The sequence below is a fragment of the Parasteatoda tepidariorum genome, chromosome 6 (assembly GCF_043381705.1).
Source record: "Parasteatoda tepidariorum isolate YZ-2023 chromosome 6, CAS_Ptep_4.0, whole genome shotgun sequence".
In the NCBI taxonomy this organism is placed as follows: Eukaryota; Metazoa; Arthropoda; class Arachnida; order Araneae; family Theridiidae; genus Parasteatoda; species Parasteatoda tepidariorum.
The window spans coordinates 8,676,547-8,697,688 of record NC_092209.1 but is presented as its reverse complement, the minus strand read 5'-3'; the positions used below and the strand labels follow the sequence as shown (position 1 = coordinate 8,697,688).

The window sequence follows — 21,142 nt, the reverse complement described above, 5'->3', positions numbered from 1 at the left end:
CATTTTCGGGGGCTATCTTCGCATAGCTAAAAATTTATACAATTGCTGAAATGCCAATTGCTCCGACACTCCAAAATAATTTAAAAAGCGGTAAATAGCTACAAGCTAAAATTTGCAAATAATTGACTAATTTTGTTTCCTGTTTAAGTGATTTTGCATGACTTAACTATACTTAGACTGAGGTTTTATACGGAGCACCTGTCCGCGAAGCGGACACTCCACTCCTTCATCATGATGTAGTATCAGTAGGCGCCTGTAGTACTGACGTTAGCAAGAGATACTAGAGAAGTAGCAGAAGCTTTGGGCGACGCAGGTTTATACTCTGTGTCTAGCTTAATAAATGTGAGATTGTAGATCAAGGTTGATTGAGAACTGTTAAGAGTGGGATAAGTTAGGTAAAATACTAGGAGTCCAGAGATGCCAACTTGCTCCGGACAGCAAATATATATTTCAAAGTGGTAGCTTATCAATTGTCATTCTTGGTTTAATAAATTCAATTTAGTAGATTTTAATCCACCACTATTTCTGAATAATTCGTAGGCTTATATGATTCACCACATTTTAATACTTATGTCATGCTATACCATTTAAAAAGCAATCAAAAATAGTCAAATATTTGCAAAGTTTACTTTGTAGTTATTTACCGTGTTTTTAATCATTTTGGCGCGTCCGGAGCAGTTGGCATCTCTGGGAGTCATGGGTGAAAGCCCTTATATAGCAAGATGGAAAAGAGAAAAACCTGGTACGTAAACCAATTCATTCCAGCATTTTTTTCGAAAAAAAATGAAATATCTGTAACTATCAAGATTTCTTTTATAATTCTGGCATATATATAAAACTGCTTCTTTACCAAGATAAAGAAGATATTGTTGAAAAATGTAAAAAAAGGGTAAGTAAACTCCTCCCCAAAACTAGTTATAACTGAAATGGTTTTACTACCAGCCTTTCTTCTTTTCCGTCTCGCTTTCACCTCTGCTAGGAGTGGATACCCCTGAGTCGGCGATCACATGAAGGTCCTTTCACCTCTCTGGGAGTATCCATGGAGTAATAATTGGGGGGGGGATTTATTTATTTATTTATAACGCTTTGAGAGGATGCAATCTGATAATAAGAATGAGGTAATGGATTGTGCTGCACCAAATCTGGAAGTAGATCCTTATTTAAGAGTTCATTAAAGCCTACTGGGTCTAGGTCTTTGGCTTTACTAAAGAATGAGATTTTTAGTTTGCTGATATATTCGCTGATAGTATCTAATTTCAGATCATTTCTGATAGCATTATTTGGTAGATAGTATGGAGAGCCTGTGATACGTCTCAGTAACTTGTTTTGAGTTGTTTCAAGCTTTTTTAGTTTAGTTTGGTTTATGCATCCCCAGGCGGGGCAAGTTAATATAGGCCTTATAAACATTGTGAAAAGCGTTTTTTTTTTTTTTTAGATTTAGGGGTAGTGGAGAACTTGAGTTTACGATTGGTCTCAGGCAACTATATGCAGCATGAGCCTTATTGGTAACTTTCTTAACTTGCAGATTCCTATTTAGTTTGCTGGTGAAAGTGAGGCTTAGGTAGTCTGCCTGGTTAACTATAGGGATGATTTTAGCAAAGAGAATAGCATTATTATTGACTTTTCTCTTATTCTTTTTCTTTTTCCTACTGATCAGCATTAGTTTCGATTTCTCTACGTTAACCAGGATTTCATTGTCCTCGCACCATTCCTCCATAGTTGGCATAAGGTTGTTCATATTTATCACAGCTTGCTTAGCATATGGCTATGCCCGTGTCATCGGCATAGTATGCAATCATTTGGTTGATTTGATTATTGCAGGTGGGAAAATCATTTGTGTAGATTAAATATAGCATCGGGCCTAAAACACTGCGTTGCGGTACACCCGCAAGAATATTCTTTTTTGTAGAAAGTTGATTGTTCAGTCTTATTTGAAAAGTCCTAATGCTGAGGTAGGAGTCAATAATTTTAATGATATTGTAGGGTAGATTTTGGTTGATAAGTTTGGGTTATTAGAGCTTTATGCCGGACGTAGTCAAATGCTTTTGCCACGTCTAGCATAAGCAGGGCTGTGGATTCTTTTTTGAAGATGCCGTCGCTGATAAAATCTATTAAGCGGATCAGCTGCTTTGTGGTAGATAGTTTCTTCCTGAAACCATATTGTTCTTTCGGAAGAAAGGTTAGTAGTGGCTCAAGTCTGGTAAGAATAATTCTTTCTAGAATTTTTCCCAAAGTGGGAAGCAGGCTAATGGGACGAAAATTTTCAAGATGTCTTGAATCTTTGCCTGGTTTCGGAAACAAAATGATGATAGCATTTTTCCAATTTGTGGGGAAATAATTCAAATAGAGGCAAGCGTTGAAGATGTTAATGATATCATTGAGCTTATTTAGTGGTAGTTGTTTAATCATTCGATTATTAATGTTTTCTTCTCCAGCAGATTTTCTGTTATTTAGTTTTTTAATAATATTGTTTAGTTCATCTTGTTTAACATTATCAATAGGATTGTGGCTGTTGTTGCTGATAAAGTAATTATCATATTTTAAGTTGATCTGCTCATCAGCTTTGCTATTACTGGGGAACGTATTTAAGGAGAATTGTTTATCTATAGTATCAGCAAATATTTTGATTTTATTATCGTCACTATAAATGTTTCTATTATTAAAAATAATAGGTTTACTTATAACTGTGGAGGTTTTAAGTGACTTGGACATTTACCAGATAGTCTGATCCTTAAAGCTTAGGCTCGCACGCAATTTTATCATGCCAGCTATTGTTTCGGTGGTTAACACAAAGCTCTTTAACCCCTTGAGGACGGGTGATTCAGAAAAGCATTCGTACAAAATCAGAATCAGGATGCAATTAAATAAAAAACGGTAACTTAAATGTAGTCGTCGCTAATTTTAGAGACTTACTTTGCTTTTACTTTAATTATTGTTAGTTTCATCATATATATAATCAATGTTAATTCAAAGTATAACTAAATAGTTTTATTTTGAACAAAGTAATGGTGAATTAAATAAATCAAACAATTATAACTCCGCCCACAAATAAACTGCTAAAGAAATACTTTGATTACCAGTTTTATCTTTTTACCTTGATTGATACGGTTTTATGCTGGCACGTATTTCTCACTATTCGATGAAAGTGTAGATAGCCCTGCGGGCTAGGAGCACTGAAAATTAAATTTTAAATCGGTAAATCGGTATTTGTGACAGTGGGAGCGAAAGGGTTAATATATTTTATAAGTTTATTGAGTTCTCTTTTATCAGCAGGATTTCTATACTTTTTCCATTGTTTCCTTACATAGTTTTTATAGTGAATCCTATCTTTAATGTCTCTTGGTAGCTTTTGATAATTATCAGCATCTTTTATAGTAGTAGTAGCATCTTTTAGAGCATTTTGGATTTCTTTTGTTAGTTGATTGATATTATTTTCTGCGTCTAACTCATTATTTGGTAGGGGGTATTCGCCCTGTTTAGTAAGTATATTGTGGAAGAGGTTCCAGTTTATTCTCTTTGCATTAGTGGAGTTTTCCATTTGGTGCGGACAGCAATGACCGGTATATGGTCGCTGGATAATTCAGTAACCGTGTAGCAGCTAAGGTTTATTTGATTGTTTATGATGAAAATATCAAGTAGATCTGGCTGGTGGTGGATGTTGTACGGGAAGTAGGTCGGCTCAGTGGGTGCAACAACAGTGAGGTCTTGTTTCTTAATAATGCTGTGAAGGCTTTTGCCATTTTTGTTATTGACTCTGGCCCCCCAGATAGTATTTTTGGCATTAAGGTCACCGCCAAGTATACAGTTCATGTTATTTGGGAGTATGGAATTAATTTCATCGTCTGTAATGATGTTGCCTGGTTTATTATATAATGAAGTAAACTTGATGAAGTCTTTATTATTTTGATATAGCAAGATTGAGGTTTCTTCATATCCATCTTTTGTAGTATTGCTAAATAAGGTAGTCTTTAGGCTTCTTTTAACGAAGATAGCAGTGCCGCCACCACGGCAAACTCTTCTATCAGTCTTATATGTATTGTAATTAACAATATTAAAATTATTTGCAGCATTTGCGTGGGTCTCTGTAATGAGAGCTATGTCTATATCGNTTTTATAGTAGTAGTAGCATCTTTTAGAGCATTTTGGATTTCTTTTGTTAGTTGATTGATATTATTTTCTGCGTCTAACTCATTATTTGGTAGGGGGTATTCGCTCTGTTTAGTAAGTATATTGTGGAAGAGATTCCAGTTTATTCTCTTTGCATTAGTGGAGTTTTCCATTTGGTGCGTGCCTAGGACAGCAATGACCGGTATATGGTCACTGGATAATTCAGTAACCGTGTAGCAGCTAAGGTTTATTTGATTGTTTATGATGAAAATATCAAGTAGATCTGGCTGGTGGTGGATGTTGTACGGGAAGTAGGTCGGCTCAGTGGGGGCAAAAACAGTGAGGTCTTGTTTCTTAATAATGCTGTGAAGGCTTTTGCCATTTTTGTTATTGACTCTGGCCCCCCAGATAGTATTTTTGGCATTAAGGTCACCGCCAAGTATACAGTTCATGTTATTTGGGAGTATGGATTTAATTTCATGTTCTGTAATGATGTTGCCTGGTTTATTATATAATGAAGTTAACTTAATGAAGTTTTTATTATTTTGATATAGCAAGATTGAGGTTTCTTCGTATCCATCTTTTGTAGTATTGCTAAATAAGGTAGTCTTTAGGCTTCTTTTAACGAAGATAGCAGTGCCGCCACCACGGCAAACTCTTCTATCAGTCTTATATGTATTGTAATTAACAATATTAAAATTATTTGCAGCATTTGCGTGGGTCTCTGTAATGAGAGCTATGTCTATATCGTGCTCATGTATAAAGTTAATAAATTCCGAAAATTTTGTAGTAAGATTTGTAGCATTCCAAAGCATTATTTGTATTGGTTTCCATCTATTTTTTGAACTATCCATTATTGGCTAATTGTTTTTCCTCACTTAATTTTTCTACAGCCTCACTAAGGGCCGGTAGTCTGTTTGCGGCTTTGGCAATGGCCACAAGACCGCATAAGTCATTGAAAACTTTTTTAGCTTCGTTAACTATATCTCTTAATTCCTCTGTTTCTGAGTTTTTTAACAGCTTCAGCATATGACTTATTATGAAATATTCTTCCTGTATTTTTGGGCTCTTGTCTTTTGGCTGTGGGAAATTTAGACCAGTATAACAAAGTGGCGAATTATATAAGCCTTTGAATTATTTAGAAATAGTGGTGGATTTAAACCTAATGAATTGAATTTATTATACCAAGAATCACAGTTAATAAACTACAACACGAAAATATTTATTTGCGGTCCGGAGCAAGTTGGCAACTCTGCAATTGGTAGCGAATTAAACAGTTCCAATTGTAGAATAAGGAATTACTCCTACTCTTTACAAGTGTCACCATGATAAAGCAACAAAGTTGCATTTTTATATGATACATAGACTTTTTCATACATTGGAAAAATTTCTTAAATTGTAGTGGTATTATAACCGTTGTTGAACAACCGACTCAACTTTTTATGTTTACGACTGCAATTGTTCAACTCCGTAGTCTTGTAATTTCAAACTGAATCCAAAAGTCAAGAGAACTCCTTGATCAAGTATTGCGAGACACATGCCCTCGCGGGTGACTTTGGATGGAACTACCCCTCATTACATGGAAAGAAAAACAACAAAACCACCCACAGTTAGCATAACGGTAAGAGGATTCTAACCCATAATCCGTCAACCACTGAGACTATTTTACGCCAGCACTGTGGTCGGTGCAAGCCTGATGCCGAATTATTATCGAACAGCTAGTTCACATCATTGGAAGGCGAAAGCTATATCACTTAAGCCATCGCGGCCTAATGAAGTAGTATTGTTAGTAATCTCAAAACGGTTATTAAGCGTAGATACTTTTTTAAAATTAATTTACTAAATAATAAAGTTAATAAGTTAGTAGATGACATTTAAAGCTTATTTATCATAAAGTGTTAAGCAATTAGGTAGCCCGAAACTGAGTGACCTTGAAAGTGTGAGCCAAGTTAGGCATCGGAGATGTCCTCTGATATTTAACGCATGTATTTTTTTAATTTATGATCTAATTTGTATCTCTCAAGGTATCTGAACTTTTCAGACACCCTGTATATAAACCAAAATAAAAAAAAAACCAATTTCAATCGTTTTATTGCAACTATTAGTTCAAAAAGTAATATAGTTACAGCATTAAAACAAAACAAATAAAGAAGTTAAATCAAAATAATCATTTCAGAATATCACCTTAAAGAACAAGTCTACTACATTGTCAACATTTAATTATTTACAATTCAATGAAACTTCTAAAAAATTTATGATCACAGTCTTTGAAATATATTTACAAAAGCAAGACAATTATCTGCACTTTATTTACAGAGTTAAATTTAATTTAATTTATGTACAAGCAAGGAATGTCGAACAAACTAATATATCATATAAAATGGTACAAACAAAAGAGTTTCTTAAATCTAATATAAAACAAATAAACATAAAGACAGATACATTTATTTTTTGTTTTACCGAAAATAAGTTTAAAAAAATTTTTTTTTAAGGTAAACCATCAGTTCCCCATTGGTGTTCCAAGAGTTAGTACTTTATTTTATAACCAGTGATGAACTTTGAAAGTTTTTATTCTACTTCAATCAAACATACACTTCAAAATTTATTTAATTTTTTGGTTGTCTTCATAAAATTACTTTGAGTGAAATGTTAGTGGGGAAAAAAAGACATTTTTTAAAGGAAAATATGATATTTTTAATAACAATGTATTAATAAATAATGGAAAAAAAACAAGCATTTATACGAAATTCCATCAGTGTTTCATATGGCGCTATACAAAATCAAAATAAATAAATTCTTTAATAAATACATTAGTTTCCGCAATAATCATTCCCAACAACAGTTTCTTAGAGTTTTCATTACGAGGAAAAACACAATTTGATTAATTTTTTTTTATTTATATATACCAGAAACAAAAGACATAAATCCTAGGTTATTAATTATAAAACGATAAAATATCTTCTCTCTTCAAAATTAAACATTTTAGGTATAGTCTTTTTAGATTATAACATTCACGATAACCAATTATTATAAAGTTTGAGTTCTGCCGGAAAAAAAAAAGTCAATAATATAGTGTTTCAAAGTCAAAAAGAACAGGCAACTGCTAAGTCTAAATATGAATAAATAATTACTCTTTTTGCATTTAATCAAAAAATATCAACAATATTTCAAATTATTTCGAAATTAAATATATTTTTTTATTACCAAGCATTTTAATAGTGCAGTATACTAAATATTACACAAAGGATTTAAAATATCGTTTTGTCAGTAACTATTTTAAAGTACCCTTAATATAATAACTAAAATTTTAATTGAAAGTCATTCTATTTTGCTCTTTTTTTATGAATATTGATAAAGAACCTATAAAGTATGGGTCGTTAAGCTTTCAAAAACATGAATTCATGACATTAAACTTTTAAAAACAAGAGAAATAATATAAAAAAGGGCATTCGGCTTCAATGACCAAGAAACGCGAGCAAAACAATTATTAATAAAGTATGGGTTAAAATTCTTTTGAAAACATGAATTGAAGCTTTTAAAAACATGAGAAATAATCTCGGTATATCTTTAACTCTTGCAAGTCAAAGAGTATGTGGTTAAGCTCTTCCATCCATCAGTGCCCGGATATTTAACTCTGGGATATCAAGGTTATAACCATTGATGCTTGGCTTTATTTATTTCCTCCTCCACTGACACATTCAATTTCAATAGAATAGCCTGAGAAGAAGGGTTTATAATGGAGTTTATATTGATGATATTATTATTATACCACATAAATTAAAATAATTTTAATCTTAACGACTTTTTTTTAACAAAAATTAGTGGTAGTTAAATTTTTTTACTTATATTTCGAGTGTTTTGTTGATAGTAGTGCCCCATCAGCTAGAATTAATTAGAGAGTAAATTAAGAGCAGTAGTTAAATTAAATGCCTTCAATACTTGACAAGACAGTCTACTATCTACTCAAATCTTTATTATGATTGACGAACAACTTACGTCGATAGTAATCCTCCGTCAAAGGGAGCGTTGTATTCTTTTAAATCAACCAGTAAAATCATCAAGATATGTAAGCATATGTCGATGATTACTGTCAGCGGTTATAACATTAGTGTCTTGTGGTATCTGTTGTATCTCTGGGGCTGTTATAAATATAAATACTTCATTTGTCTGAATATGTAAATATATAATCGATTATCTATTTTTACCATGCGCAGATCAATCGACAACCGTCTTTGGCCTAATACCGAGTAACAAGATCAACTATCGACGTGGGCATTTTGTTATAGTATGATTCAATATAACTACCAACAATCTCTCATTTCAATGCTTAGCAAACGGAGAGCATTAATTGTAATAGAAGTGTTTAATATATTCTAATAACAAGCTCGGAGTGTGTTTAATTACTATTCCCATCAGTTTCAGCGTAGAAAGTAACGCCTACTTTATATTTAGAATGGCAAAAAAAGGGAAGGGCGGGGCTTAATACAGCTTACAATTTCATACACCCTGCATTAGATTCAGGATTATTTATGCAAAAATTTATTCAATTGGTAGCGAATTAAACGGTTGGTGTCGTATCCTCTATTGAATCATATTTCATGGTGTGCTTGAATAGTTTTTGTTATTTCTATGGCATTAAATGAATACAAATCCACTTCCGTGGGGAAGTTTAAGAGGTGAAGGCCTGCAGTGACTGCAGGGCAGTTAAAAACATGATATGGTGTCAGTTCCACATTAAGACAGTTGCCACAGTTTTGATATTTTCTAGTCCTATCTGCAGAAATTTTCATGTTTTTATGATGTTTTGTTCTAAGTCTGATGAGAGTAGTGCCTGTCTTCCTATCGATCAGGGGTGAAAGCGAGACGGAAACGAGGAAAGGCTGGTAGTAAAACCTTTCCAGTTATAGCTAGTTTTGGGGAGGAGTTTACTTACTCTTTTTTTACATTTTTCAACAATATCTACTTTATCTTACTTTACTTACTTTATTTAAAAACAACTGGGCACCTGGGCCGCGCAGCGGCCCCTATCCCATTCATCATGAAATTACAACAATGAGTTAAAAACACTTTGAATACAAGCAGTCGTTGTGGTAGCTCTACAATAATATTACCATGGTTAGAGAAAATACAAATTTGAACAGAGATATTTACAGTAATTGCCATGAAAAAATGTACAGAAAATATAACCTTGATTAGAAAAAATTACAACTTGAACAGAGATATTTACATTAATTGCCATACTTTATCTTAGAAAAGAAGCAGTTTTATATATTTGCCAGAATTATAAAAGAAATCTTGATAGTTACAGATATTTCATTTTTTCGAAAAAAAATACTGGAATGAAATGTTTTACGTACCAGGTTTTTCTCTTTTCCGTCTTGCTATATAAGGGCTTTCACCCATGCTATCGATGTCAAGATTAGTTATTTGATCGTGGGCTTTGATTTTTAAAGGGGTGAATAGTCTTGACTTTGCAAAAGCATTTGCATCTGCCAACGTGGTTGGGATTGTATTTTGATTTAGATCTCTGGCATTTTTAGCCAAGGAATCAGCTATTTCATTGAACTCTAGGTTCACATGGGCGGGAATCCACTGCAAGACACATTTTTTCCGGAGAATTAAACAGTTACAATTGTAGAATAAGGAATTACTCCTACTCTCTACAAGTGTCACCATGATAAAGCAACAAAGTTACATTTTTATATGCGGAAACTAATAATTGGTGCACCGGAGTACCTGGCCAAGAAGGCCACTTCCGTAAATTATATCATTACAAAGTGAATCACAGGCCATTGATATTAAAATTATTTGGGTTAGTAAACTTAATGTTAGTAGTTAAATAAAATTGTGGAAAAGAAGCTAGAGCAGGGATAACAAAGACAGGTAATAACATAAACAATGGAGAAAAAAAATTAAATTATTTATTATAAATCATTATTAATTTTTTATTTAAAATTATTGACAAATTAGCAGTTAGTGATTAGCATTGTTAGTAGTTGAATTTGTAAATTGAATCAAAATGAGCCGCAGTAACTCCGCGAAGGATTGGGCCTACCCAAGAAGGTGGAAAAGGGGTAATGGTGATAGAGCAGATGAGGGGCCAGTCAGGGGGATAGAAAAATCAGCAATACGACTCAAACGATGTCTTGGAGATTATTATAGTAATGGAGAATTGCCTTAGGCCATCTCCTGCACTTAAGGTCATCTGGGTCGTAGTTAGAGGAAGACCAAATAAGGGGCTTGAAGTGTCCAGTGTTCTTAAGAAAATACTTAAGAGAACTATTTTTGTATAAGTCAAGAAGGCTAGGCGTACAGGTGTCATTACGGATATTTTTATTCCTGAAATACCAGGGTGAATTTGTGATATTGCGGAGGGTTTTGTTATAAGCACTCTGTAAGAGTTTAAGATTTGTCTTTGCAGCCCCCCCCCCGAAGGCGGGTGCTGCATAAGTTAATAGGGGGATGAGAAGCATTTTAAAAATTAGAGTCCTGTTATTAGTGCTGAGGGGAGAGTTCTTTTTTAGAATAGGATAAAGTGCACATTTTGCAGCTATGAATTTACTCTTAATGTTTTTAGAATGATATTTGAATGTCAGGGTTTTATCCATAATGACACCTAAGTACGTGGCTTTCGTTTCCCATTTGAAAGAGAAGTTATCAATGATAACATCCTTCTTGTAGGTCCTTTTTCTGGTGAATAGCACCGCCTGAGTTTTGTCGATATTGAGGGTAAGTTTCCAATTTTGGAAGTATACATTTTTATATAATTGCTTGATATGGGTTGTATCTCGGTGTTTGGCGCGAAGCGCCACTAACCGATTCATCTTAACTAGTATGTCTTATGCTCTCAGGTCATAAAAAAATATGTCTTATGTTACACAAAATATAGGGGGAATTTCCCCATCTTTAAAACAATAATAAAAATTACAGGAAAAGATAAGAACTAACAATTGGATATGATAACATGAATTGATAATACATAATTAACATTAAGTTTAAATATAAGATATATATACAGGATATTTACATAGCTATTTACATGTTTTATGTTATTCAACATATGTCTTAATTTAAGATATGGCTCTGCTAAAACAGTGACCCGGTCGTCCTGGTAGATCACCACTTGTTCCGGGTTGCTCACTGTACTATACTTAAAGGAGCTATGGCTTGCCCGGATCGGACCCTTTTCAGAGTTACTCCTTCACCGGGTTTGCCATAGTCCAGTGGATATACTGTGTTTGTTTGTGTCCTATTTTTTTTAATATAGTTTTGAGATTTTGCAGTCTGATAATAGGAATGCCGTTAGTGGGCTAGGATTACTGTTTTCCTTAATGAGTTCTAAATTAAATATTTGCTTGAAATTGGAGGTATTGCAATCTTTAGCATCACTGAAGAATTTTGTGCTAAAGTTTAGCCATATAACAGTTAATTTCCTCTATTTTGAGATCTTTTCTTAAAAGTCTGTTGCTAATTGCCTTTGGGGCTCCAGTCATGTATCTGAGTATTTTGCCCTCAGTGCTTGATAGTTTATTTTTTAAGTTGTTGCTAATTGTGGTTAAGGTTGGGCAGGCATAAGTTAAAATGGGTCTTATGGCCTATAAGTATATGGTTCTTTTGTTGGTCAAGTTTAGTTTTGAGTCTTTATTGAGGATAGCTTTTAGAGCGAAATACGCTCCTTTAGCTTTTCTAATAGTTTCGTTGATATGTTTGCTCCAGTTCAGATTTTGTGAAATTGTGACACCAAGGTACTTGGCATGCTTAACTGGCGTGATTTTGGTATTGAATAAGTCAATTGAATGAGAGTGGTATTTGTATTTTTTGTTGTTAATAATAATCAGGTTACTTTTGTCTGGATGCAGCTTAATTCTCCATTTGGAGCACCATGTTTCTACCTCTTTAAGTTTATTTTGTAAAAGGTCTACTGCCCTCTTGGAATTAATTGATTTGGTGATAATTGCGGTATCGTCCGCGTAAAAAGCCACAAATTCATTTTAGTTGTCGTTGAGCGGAAAGTCTGCAGTGTATAAGATATATAATAATGGCCCCAGTATTGAACCCTGGGGTACCCCTGCCATAATAGTATGATAATCCGAGTACGTGCTGTTCATTTTAATTCGGAACTCTCTTCCAATTAGGTATGAGTCAAGAATTCTTAGGATATCTGGCGGAAAATTTATGTATTTGAGTTTTACGATTAGACCCTTATGCCATACTCGATCGAAAGCTTTCGCTACATCGAGTAGGATAAGGGCCATCGTCTCTTTTTTACACTTTCCCTTGCTAATGTATTCTAGCATGTTTATGATTTGCTTTGTTGTCGACAGGTTTGACCTAAAACCATATTGTTGTTGTGGTATAACGTCCATGTAATTTTTGATCCTGTAGCTGATAATTTTTTCAAGTATTTTTGAAATTGTAGGTAGTAGACTGATGGGTCTATAATTGTTTGGATCGGCTGCATCCTTTCCCAGTTTTGGGAAGAGAATAATATCTGATCTTTTCCATGGTTCTGAAAAATAAGAGCTATTGAGGCAGTAATTAAAAAGTGACTTTAGTGTGGGAATAATACTTGGAGGTGCATGCTTTAGCATCTCATTATTTTTTATATGATACATAGAATTTTCCATACATTGGAAAAATTACTTAAATTGTAGTGGTATTATAACCGCCGTTAAACAACCGACTCAACTTTTTAAGTTTACGACTACAATTGTTCAACTCCGTAGTCTTGTAATTTCGAACTGAATCCAAAAGTCAAGGGAACTCCTGGATCAAGCATTGCACCTCGCGGACACATGCCCTCGCGGGTGACTTTGGATGGAACTAACCCTTATTACATGGAAAGAAAAACTGCAAAAACCTCCCACAGTTAGCATAACGGTAAGGGGATTCGAACCCATAATTCGTCAGCCACTGAGACTATTTTACGCCAGCACTGTGGTAGGTGCAAGCCGGATGCCGAATTATTATCGAACAGCTGGTTCACGTCATTGGAAGGCGAAAGCTATATACCTTAAGCCATCGCGGCCCAATGAAGTAGTATTGTTAGTACTTCATTGGGCCGTTAGTACTTTATTGAAGTAGTTATTGTTAGTAATCTCAAAACGGTTATTAAGCGTAGATACTTTTTTAAAATTAATTTACTAACTAATAAAGTTAATAAGTTAGTAGATGCCATTTAAAGCTTATTTATCATAAAGTGTTGAGTAATTAGGTAGTCCGAAACTAAGTGACCTTGAAAGTGTGAGCCAAGTTAGGTATCGGAGGTGTCCTCTGATATTTAACGCATGAATTTTTTTAATTTATGATCTAATTTGCATCTCTCAAGGTATCTGAACTTTTCAAACACCCGGTATATAAACCACAAAAAAAAATTCAATTGTTTTATTGCAACTATTTAGTTCGAAAAGTAATATAGTTACAGCATTAAAACAAAACAAATAAATGAACACTTTTGACAAAAGTCTTTTTACGCATAAGAAGTTAAATCAAAATAATCATTTCAGAATATCACCTTGAAGAACAAGTCTACTACATTGTCAACACTTAATTATTTACAATCCAATAAAATTTCTAAAAAATTTATGATCACAGTCTTTGAAATATATTTACAAAAGCAAGACAATTAATTTAATTTATGTACAAGCAAGGAATGTCGAACAAACTAATATATCATATAAAATAGTACAAACAAAAGAGTTTCCTAAATCTAATATAAAACAAATAATCATAAAGACAGATATATTTATTTTTTGTCTTACCGAAAATAAGTTTTAAAAAAAAAATTTTTTAAGGTAAACCATCAGTTCCCCGTTGGTGTTCCAAGAGTTAGTACTTTATTTTATAACCAGTGATGAACATTGAAAGTTTTTATTCTATTTCAATCATACATACACTTCAAAATTTATTTAATTTTTTGGTTGTCCTTATGAAATTACATTAAGTGAAATGTTGGTGGGAAAAAAAAGACATTTTTTAAAGGAAAATATGATATTTTTAATAACAATGTATTAATAAATAATGAAGAAAAAAACAAGCATTTATACGAAATTCCATCAGTGTTTCATATAGCGCTATGCAAAATCAAAATAAATAAATTCTTTAATAAATACATTAGTTTCCGCAATAATCATTTCCAACAAAAGTTTCTTAGAGTTTTCAATACGAGGAAAAACATATTTTGATTAATTTTAATTTTTTTTAATTTATATATACTAGAAACAAAAGACATAAAACCTATTTTAAGGTTATTAATTATAAAACGATAAAATATCTTCATTCTTCAAAATTAAAAATTTTAAGTATAGTCTTTTATAGATTATAACATTCACGATAACCAATTGTTATAAAGTGAGTGCTGCCGGAAAAAAAAAGTCAATAACATAGGATTCCAAAGTCAAAAAGAACAGGCAACTGCTAAGTTGAACAATTAATAAATAATTACTCTTTTTTGCATTTAATCAAAAAATATCAGCAATATTTCAAATTATTTCGAAAATAAATATATTTTTTCATTACCAAGTATTTCAATAATGCAGTATACTAAATATTACACAAAGGTTTGAAAATATCGTTTTGTCAGTAACTATTTTAAAGTACCCTTAATATAATAACTAAAATTTTAATTGAAAGTCATTCTATTTTGCTCTTTATTTATGAATATTGATAAACAACAATAGTGTTTGAAACAGAAAGTTTTTGAAATAAAAAAAGTTAAAAATTATTATACTAAATTTTATTACTATCACTTAATTTTATTATTTATAATAATTTTTTTTTATTTGCATTCTGTGGAGAAGGATTAATAATAATAATGCATTCAAACATCCATGCATCGCATTATTCATTACTTTTTTTTTAACAAAAATTAATGGTAGTCAAAATGCTTTTTCTATTAATCAAGTATCTTATTGGAAGTAGTGCCGCATCAGCTAGAATTGAGGAGTAAATTGAGAAAAGTAGTTAAGTGAAATACCTTCAATACTTGACAAGACAGTCTACTATCTACTCAAATCTTTATTATGATTGACGAACAACTTACGTCGATAGTAATCCTCCGTCAAAGGGAGCAATATATTTTTTAAACTTCGAAAAATCAACAAGATATATATGAAGTCAATGCCGATGGTTGTTCTATAGTGGTCTACAGTTAGCGGTTCTAACATTAGTGTCTTGTTTTACTAGACACTACGTCAATAGTTTATGAGACATTCGTGGCTTGCTTTAGTCGATCAGGTGATTCAAACTTTATTTTCTTACCTCGTAACGCAGGGATTCCCAAACTAGGCTCTGCAGAAGTCTTCCAAATGTTCCGTGAAATTATTTCGCATTTGAAAATTGTAATCTGAATTTTATTAAGTTTTAAGTTTTACTTTGTTTTAATTCAATTTCGCTATAAAAATATAAAATTAGGAATCAGAGCTAGGGAAACAAAGATGATATCTAAAAGAAAAAAATGTATCATTTTTTCCCCTCAAAATTTACTAATGAAGTTTGTGAAGCAAGGACATCTTTGCAGCTTTTTATTTAATTTATATTTATATTATTTTAATATTGCCCATTTTGAACAAACCATAGCGGCTTATTTTTATTATTTTATTTATCTGTTGTTGTTTCGAATGCCATTTACTGACATCAGCAAGCCTGCTCGGTGAAACCAAGCAATTTTAATACAGAGGGTGCACTTCTTGTTTTTCCGTGGTGCTATCTATGGCCAAGAACACTTCAGCCACACATACCTCATAACCCGTTTACTATGTGTCCGCATTCATACNAATGGAATACCTTCAATACTTGGCTAGACAGTCTACTATCTACTCAAAGCTTTATTATGATTGACGAACAACTTACGTCGATAGTAATCCTCAGTCAAAGAGAGCAATATATTTTTTAAATTTCGAAAAATCAACAATGTGGTTGTTCAATAGCGGTCTACAGTTAGCGGTTCTAACATTAGTGTCTTGTTTTACTAGAGACTACGTCAATAGTTTATGAGACATTCGTTAGTGGCTTGTTTTAGTCGATCATGTGATTCAAACTTTATTTTCTTACCTCGTAACGCAGGGATTCCCAGACTAGGTTCTGCAGAAGTCTTCCAAATGTTCCGTGAAATTATTTTGCTTTTGAAAATTGTAATCTAAATTTTAATAAGTTTTAAGTTTCACTTTGTTTTAATTCAATTTCGCTACAAAAATATAAAATTAGAAATCAAAGCTAGGGAAACAAAAATGACAGCTAGAAAAAAAAACTAATCATTTTTCCCCCTCAAAATTTACATATGAAGTTTGTGATGCAAGGACATCTATTGCAGTTTTTTATTTAATTTATATTTACATTATTTTAATATTGTCCATTTTAAACAAACCATAGCGGCTTATTTTTATTATTTTATTTATCTGTTGTTGTTTCGAATGCCATTTACCGATATCAGCAAGCCTGCTCTTTGAAACCAAGCAATTTTAATACAGAGGGTGCACTTCTTGTTTTTCCGTGGTGCTATCTATGGCCAAGAACACTTCAGCCACACATACCTCATAACCCGTTTACTATGTGTCCGCATTCATACATTCATTCATCTACAGATCGTAGTTTTGACTGTACAAGAAAACAGTCAATCTCCAATTCAGAACTCTCAGAGATATTGATTTGTTAGGGGAATATGAAGAGCTTCATGACCCGACAGATTCAACATGCACCCGTCACCATTTACTACACGGGGAGTCTCGGATCCCCGGGATTGAATACACGACCTCTTGAACATGGATCTAACGCCTTTCCAACCAGGCTATCCAGACTGGTTGGAAAAGCCTTTATTTATCAATACTTCATTTAAGCCTTCTAGAAAGGTGAACCGGTTTCGAATCCCAGAGATAGCTGGTCCATACGAATTCCGCACCTCTCTTGCACCGATCACAGTGATAACGTAACACATCCTCAGGGGTAGACGGATCATGGGTTAGGGTACCCTAGCCGACAGACTAACCGTGGGAGGTATTCGTCACCATGCAACGCAAATGCTGGTCAGTTCCACCAAAAAATCCTCCACTAAGGCATATTTCTCCCAATATTGGGTGCAGGAGTTCCATTGTCTTCTGGATAGAGTTCAAAATGACAAGCCTACGGAAGTGAACATTAGCAATCGTAAACCCAAAAATTGTGTCTGTTGTTGAAAGACTGTTTAAATGTAAATACTTCATTTGTCTAAATAAGTAAATGTACAAATAATTATCGATTTTAACCATGAGCAGATGCATCGGCAACAGCCTTTGGCATAATACCGAGTAACAAGATCAAATATCCACGTGGGCATTTTGTTAAAGTTGGATTCAATATAACTACTAATAATCTCTCATTTCAATACTTCGTAAACGGGGAACATTCATTGTAATTTAAGTGTTTAATAATCAATTTACAAGCCCGGAGTGTGTTTAATTTCTATTCCCATAAGTTTCAGCGTAGAAAGTATCACCTACTTTATATTTAGAATAGCCAACATGGGAAGTGCGGGACTTAATACAACCTAAAACTGCTGCGCTTTTATGCAAAAATTTATTCCATTGGTAGCGAATTAAGCAGCTGAAATTGTCGAATCAGGAATTACTCCTATTGTTTACAAGTGTCACCATGCGATAGCAACAACAAAGTTACATTTTTATATGATACATAGAATCTTTTATACGTTGGATAAATTGCTTAAATTGAGGTAGTGTTATAACCATCGATGAACATCCGACCCAACTTCTTAAGTTTACAACTACAAATGCTCAAGTCGGTAGCGTTGCAATTTTGAACCCTATCCAAAAGACAAGGGAACTCCTGGATCAAGTATTGCGAGACACATGCCTTCGTGGAGGACTTTTTGATGGAACTAACCCGCACTTACATTACATGCCGAGACAAACCACGAAAACCGCCCACGGTTAGCATGACGGAATGGGGATTCTAACTCATAATCCGCCGACCACTGAGAATATTTTACCCCAGCACTGTTGTCGGTGCAAGCCGTATACCGACCAGCTGGTTAACTTCATTGGAAGGCGAACGCTGTATCCCGTAAGACAGTGTTACCCAAACTTATGACTTTTGTGTACCCTTTCTAAATTTTTCGTAACGCTGTGTACCACTCATAAAATAATGAATGTATTTTTTACTATAAAAAAATTGCACAAAAGTTAAGAATCACAATTAGCTGTTGACACCACTGATTATTAACTCTGCAAGAAATAGCCAATAGAAAAATACGTCATCGTAAATTTTCATAGATAGTTTTGTTTTTAAATAAAAGGTTTTGAAAATTTTGTTTGTTACAAGATATTTCGCATAAGAATGCGTACCCCCGTTAAACTGTTCTCGTACCCTTGGGGGTACGCGTACCACACTTTGGGAAACCATGCCGGAAGACATCACGGCTCCATGAAGTAGTATTGGAAAAATTGCTTATTGACATAAATTAACAAGAAGCAATTCGATACATCGATTTAAAAAATAATGTCAAAGCTTGACGGCTTATTTTAGGTATATCCTGAACTCATTTTTTCTTAAATTAAACTTCCTCACACAGATGAAAGAAAATTCGTCACAAAGCGTTTTTCCCGTAGGATAGCGTTCTCTTAACAATTTACAGTATCTTGCACCGAAATTCTGCTACTTTAAATAAAGATATTACTTAAAAATAAAATAAACTATTTTTTTTAATCCATTTTATGTTATATTTATATTATTGTTTGTAATATTTCAATGTCTTTCAGGACATACATTATTTTTATTTATTTTTATCTTGTACTTATACTAGCATGAAATGAATTGTGATCCATTTTATCCCTTTACGACTAACTTGCAATCTTAATTATTATGTAACCAATGTTTCAAATTCAGCTTGGAGTAAAAAATTAAAATTGTTTACTTTCAGCTATTGCGTGACAAAAGTATCGCCACTTTCAATGGATTGCGAACAGTTAAATAATTGTCTTATGCTGTTTCTTCATATTTCTATGCAAAATTGAATATTACTAGAAATATAATTAGTTCAATTCTCCTTAACTTGATAAAAAAAATTTAAAATGTATGAGTCGTTAGGCTTTGAAAAACATAAATTGCTGACATTAAACTTTCAAAACATGAGAAATAATCTAAAGGGGACGTTAGCGCTTTGGGGATCGATGACCAAGCAACGCGAGAAATCGTTAAATCTTTATGTATTTAACTCTTGCAAATCAAAGAGTATGTGGCTATGATCTTTGAGACGAGACTTGCCTTTATTTATGCATACTTCCGTCCTCCTCCACTGGTTCTTTCATCAGCCTGCGGATATTTAACTCTTGGCAATCAACGAGTAAGTGGCTATAACCGTTCACAGTTGTTACTTGGCTGGCTTCATTTACTTTTACTCCTCCCCCACTAACTCTTAGGCTGCGGAGTAGGATTACTTTACTATATTACATTATTGTTAAAAAAATATATGATAAATGCTTGGTGCTTGGTGCTTGGTATGAGTGGGATCTCAGTATTTGGCCCGAAGGGCCACCAACTGATTCGTCATAATCTGTTCGGTCGTAAAACTAGAAGTCTTGTACCTATAAGATATGGGATAAAAAAGAAATTCACAGCTGTGGGCTGTGACATCAGGATAGAAAAAATCCTGGAAGAAAAGAGTCTTTCATCAGTTTTGGGACTCTGGGAGTAAGGAACGAATAAACCCAAGAAGTTCATCGTCCTTCAAAAGTTCCTTCATCTCCTTGAAGAGCTGTAGAAATCTGGTGGCTTTATCGGTGGATTTCACGGGATGGGAAATTCTTGGTTGCGGCACTTTCCTGGGTCTTGCACCGCAGCCTGAAAAACAGGCCGGGTGCTCACCATCACAGTTTATGCATTTGGCAGGTGTTGATCTAGGCTTCGTACACTGGTACGTGAAGTGGGCTTCTGCACATTTCATACAGGCTGGATTGGTGGCTTGGCAGTTGCGCTGGGTGTGTCCGAATTTTTGACACTTAAAGCATTGTTTCTGGAAACGTCCTCCTCGGAATCTTTCTACTGTAACATTCTTCTCCAAAATGGATCTAATGTTGAAGATATTTCTGCTGGTGGGCGTATCTGTTTGGATGATGAGGAAAAGTGGGAGGGGCCTAAGCTCCTGCCCACTTCTTCTTTTAAGCTGAATAATTTTCTCCGGTTGGAGTCCACCTTCGATGAGATATTTCTCCAAAACAGGAATTTCGGTATCTGGATTCAGTCCTCTGATGAGGGTTTTGAGCTTTATGTTGGGGTGTGTGTCCAAAGTTGAGGTGGGCGTGGCTTCAACCGAAGCGGAAATCTCCTCGGGGTCTGCCGGTACTGGATCCGCAGGGATGGCGGGAGCTAAGTCTGGGTCTACCGTCATCGGTTCCGATGGGGTGGGAGTCATGAATTCCGGTTGGGCAGAGGATTCTGAAGAAGAGCAATCTTGGTTCGGGGTTGTCATGGAGTCTTTAGCAACATTTTCAGTCTTTTTCTTCTTCTTTTTCCTCTTTCTAGGCGGTTCACTCGGGGGGTCCGGTTGGGGTGTTGTGATCGAGGCCTGGGTCTCTTCACCTTGTTCCATTTTCTGTTCAGTCTCTTGGGTGGAAGAAGTATCTGTGGTGGTTGGAACTAGAACATTGCAGTCAGTAGTAAACTCGGGCGTCTGATCGGGAATGATGTTTGAAGGGGCTTGTTGTTCAGAAATTTCTCTCTCTTTGTTCTCAATAACTTGAGTTGCCGCCTCGTAGAGTGTGCTGAAGTACTGCCGTGTTGTATTAGCTGGGTCATCTTTGTACTCTAGGGCAAGATCTCTTACGCTTTTGTATGAGTCCAAACTACGTGGATTGTTCTCAAGATTCTGGATTTGAGCTTTCACAATGAAGTAGGTCCGTGGTGGAAAATGTCTCATTGGGATGCCACTGTTCTCTAAAATAGAGTCAACCTCTCCATAGGCAAGCTTGTATCGTTCGTTCGCATAATCGAATTCGCTGCGGGCGGACTGAACCTTCCCTCTAGAGATGAGTCGAAAGTAACGTAACAG

At 34.3% G+C, this 21,142-nt stretch overlaps 1 protein-coding gene and 1 pseudogene across 1 annotated transcript; one reads left to right on the top strand and one right to left on the bottom strand.

The window, feature by feature from the left end:
- LOC122270840 (uncharacterized) overlaps window positions 1-21,142 on the top strand; it is a 313,909-nt pseudogene that overhangs the window by 237,543 nt on the left and 55,224 nt on the right.
- LOC139425874 (uncharacterized) lies at window positions 19,579-21,100 on the bottom strand (the record flags this gene model as incomplete). The annotated part of the gene is given in 1 exon segment (XM_071181970.1): window positions 19,579-21,100. A coding segment is annotated over 1 exon segment (1,335 nt), but the record flags the coding sequence as incomplete, so codon positions are not given.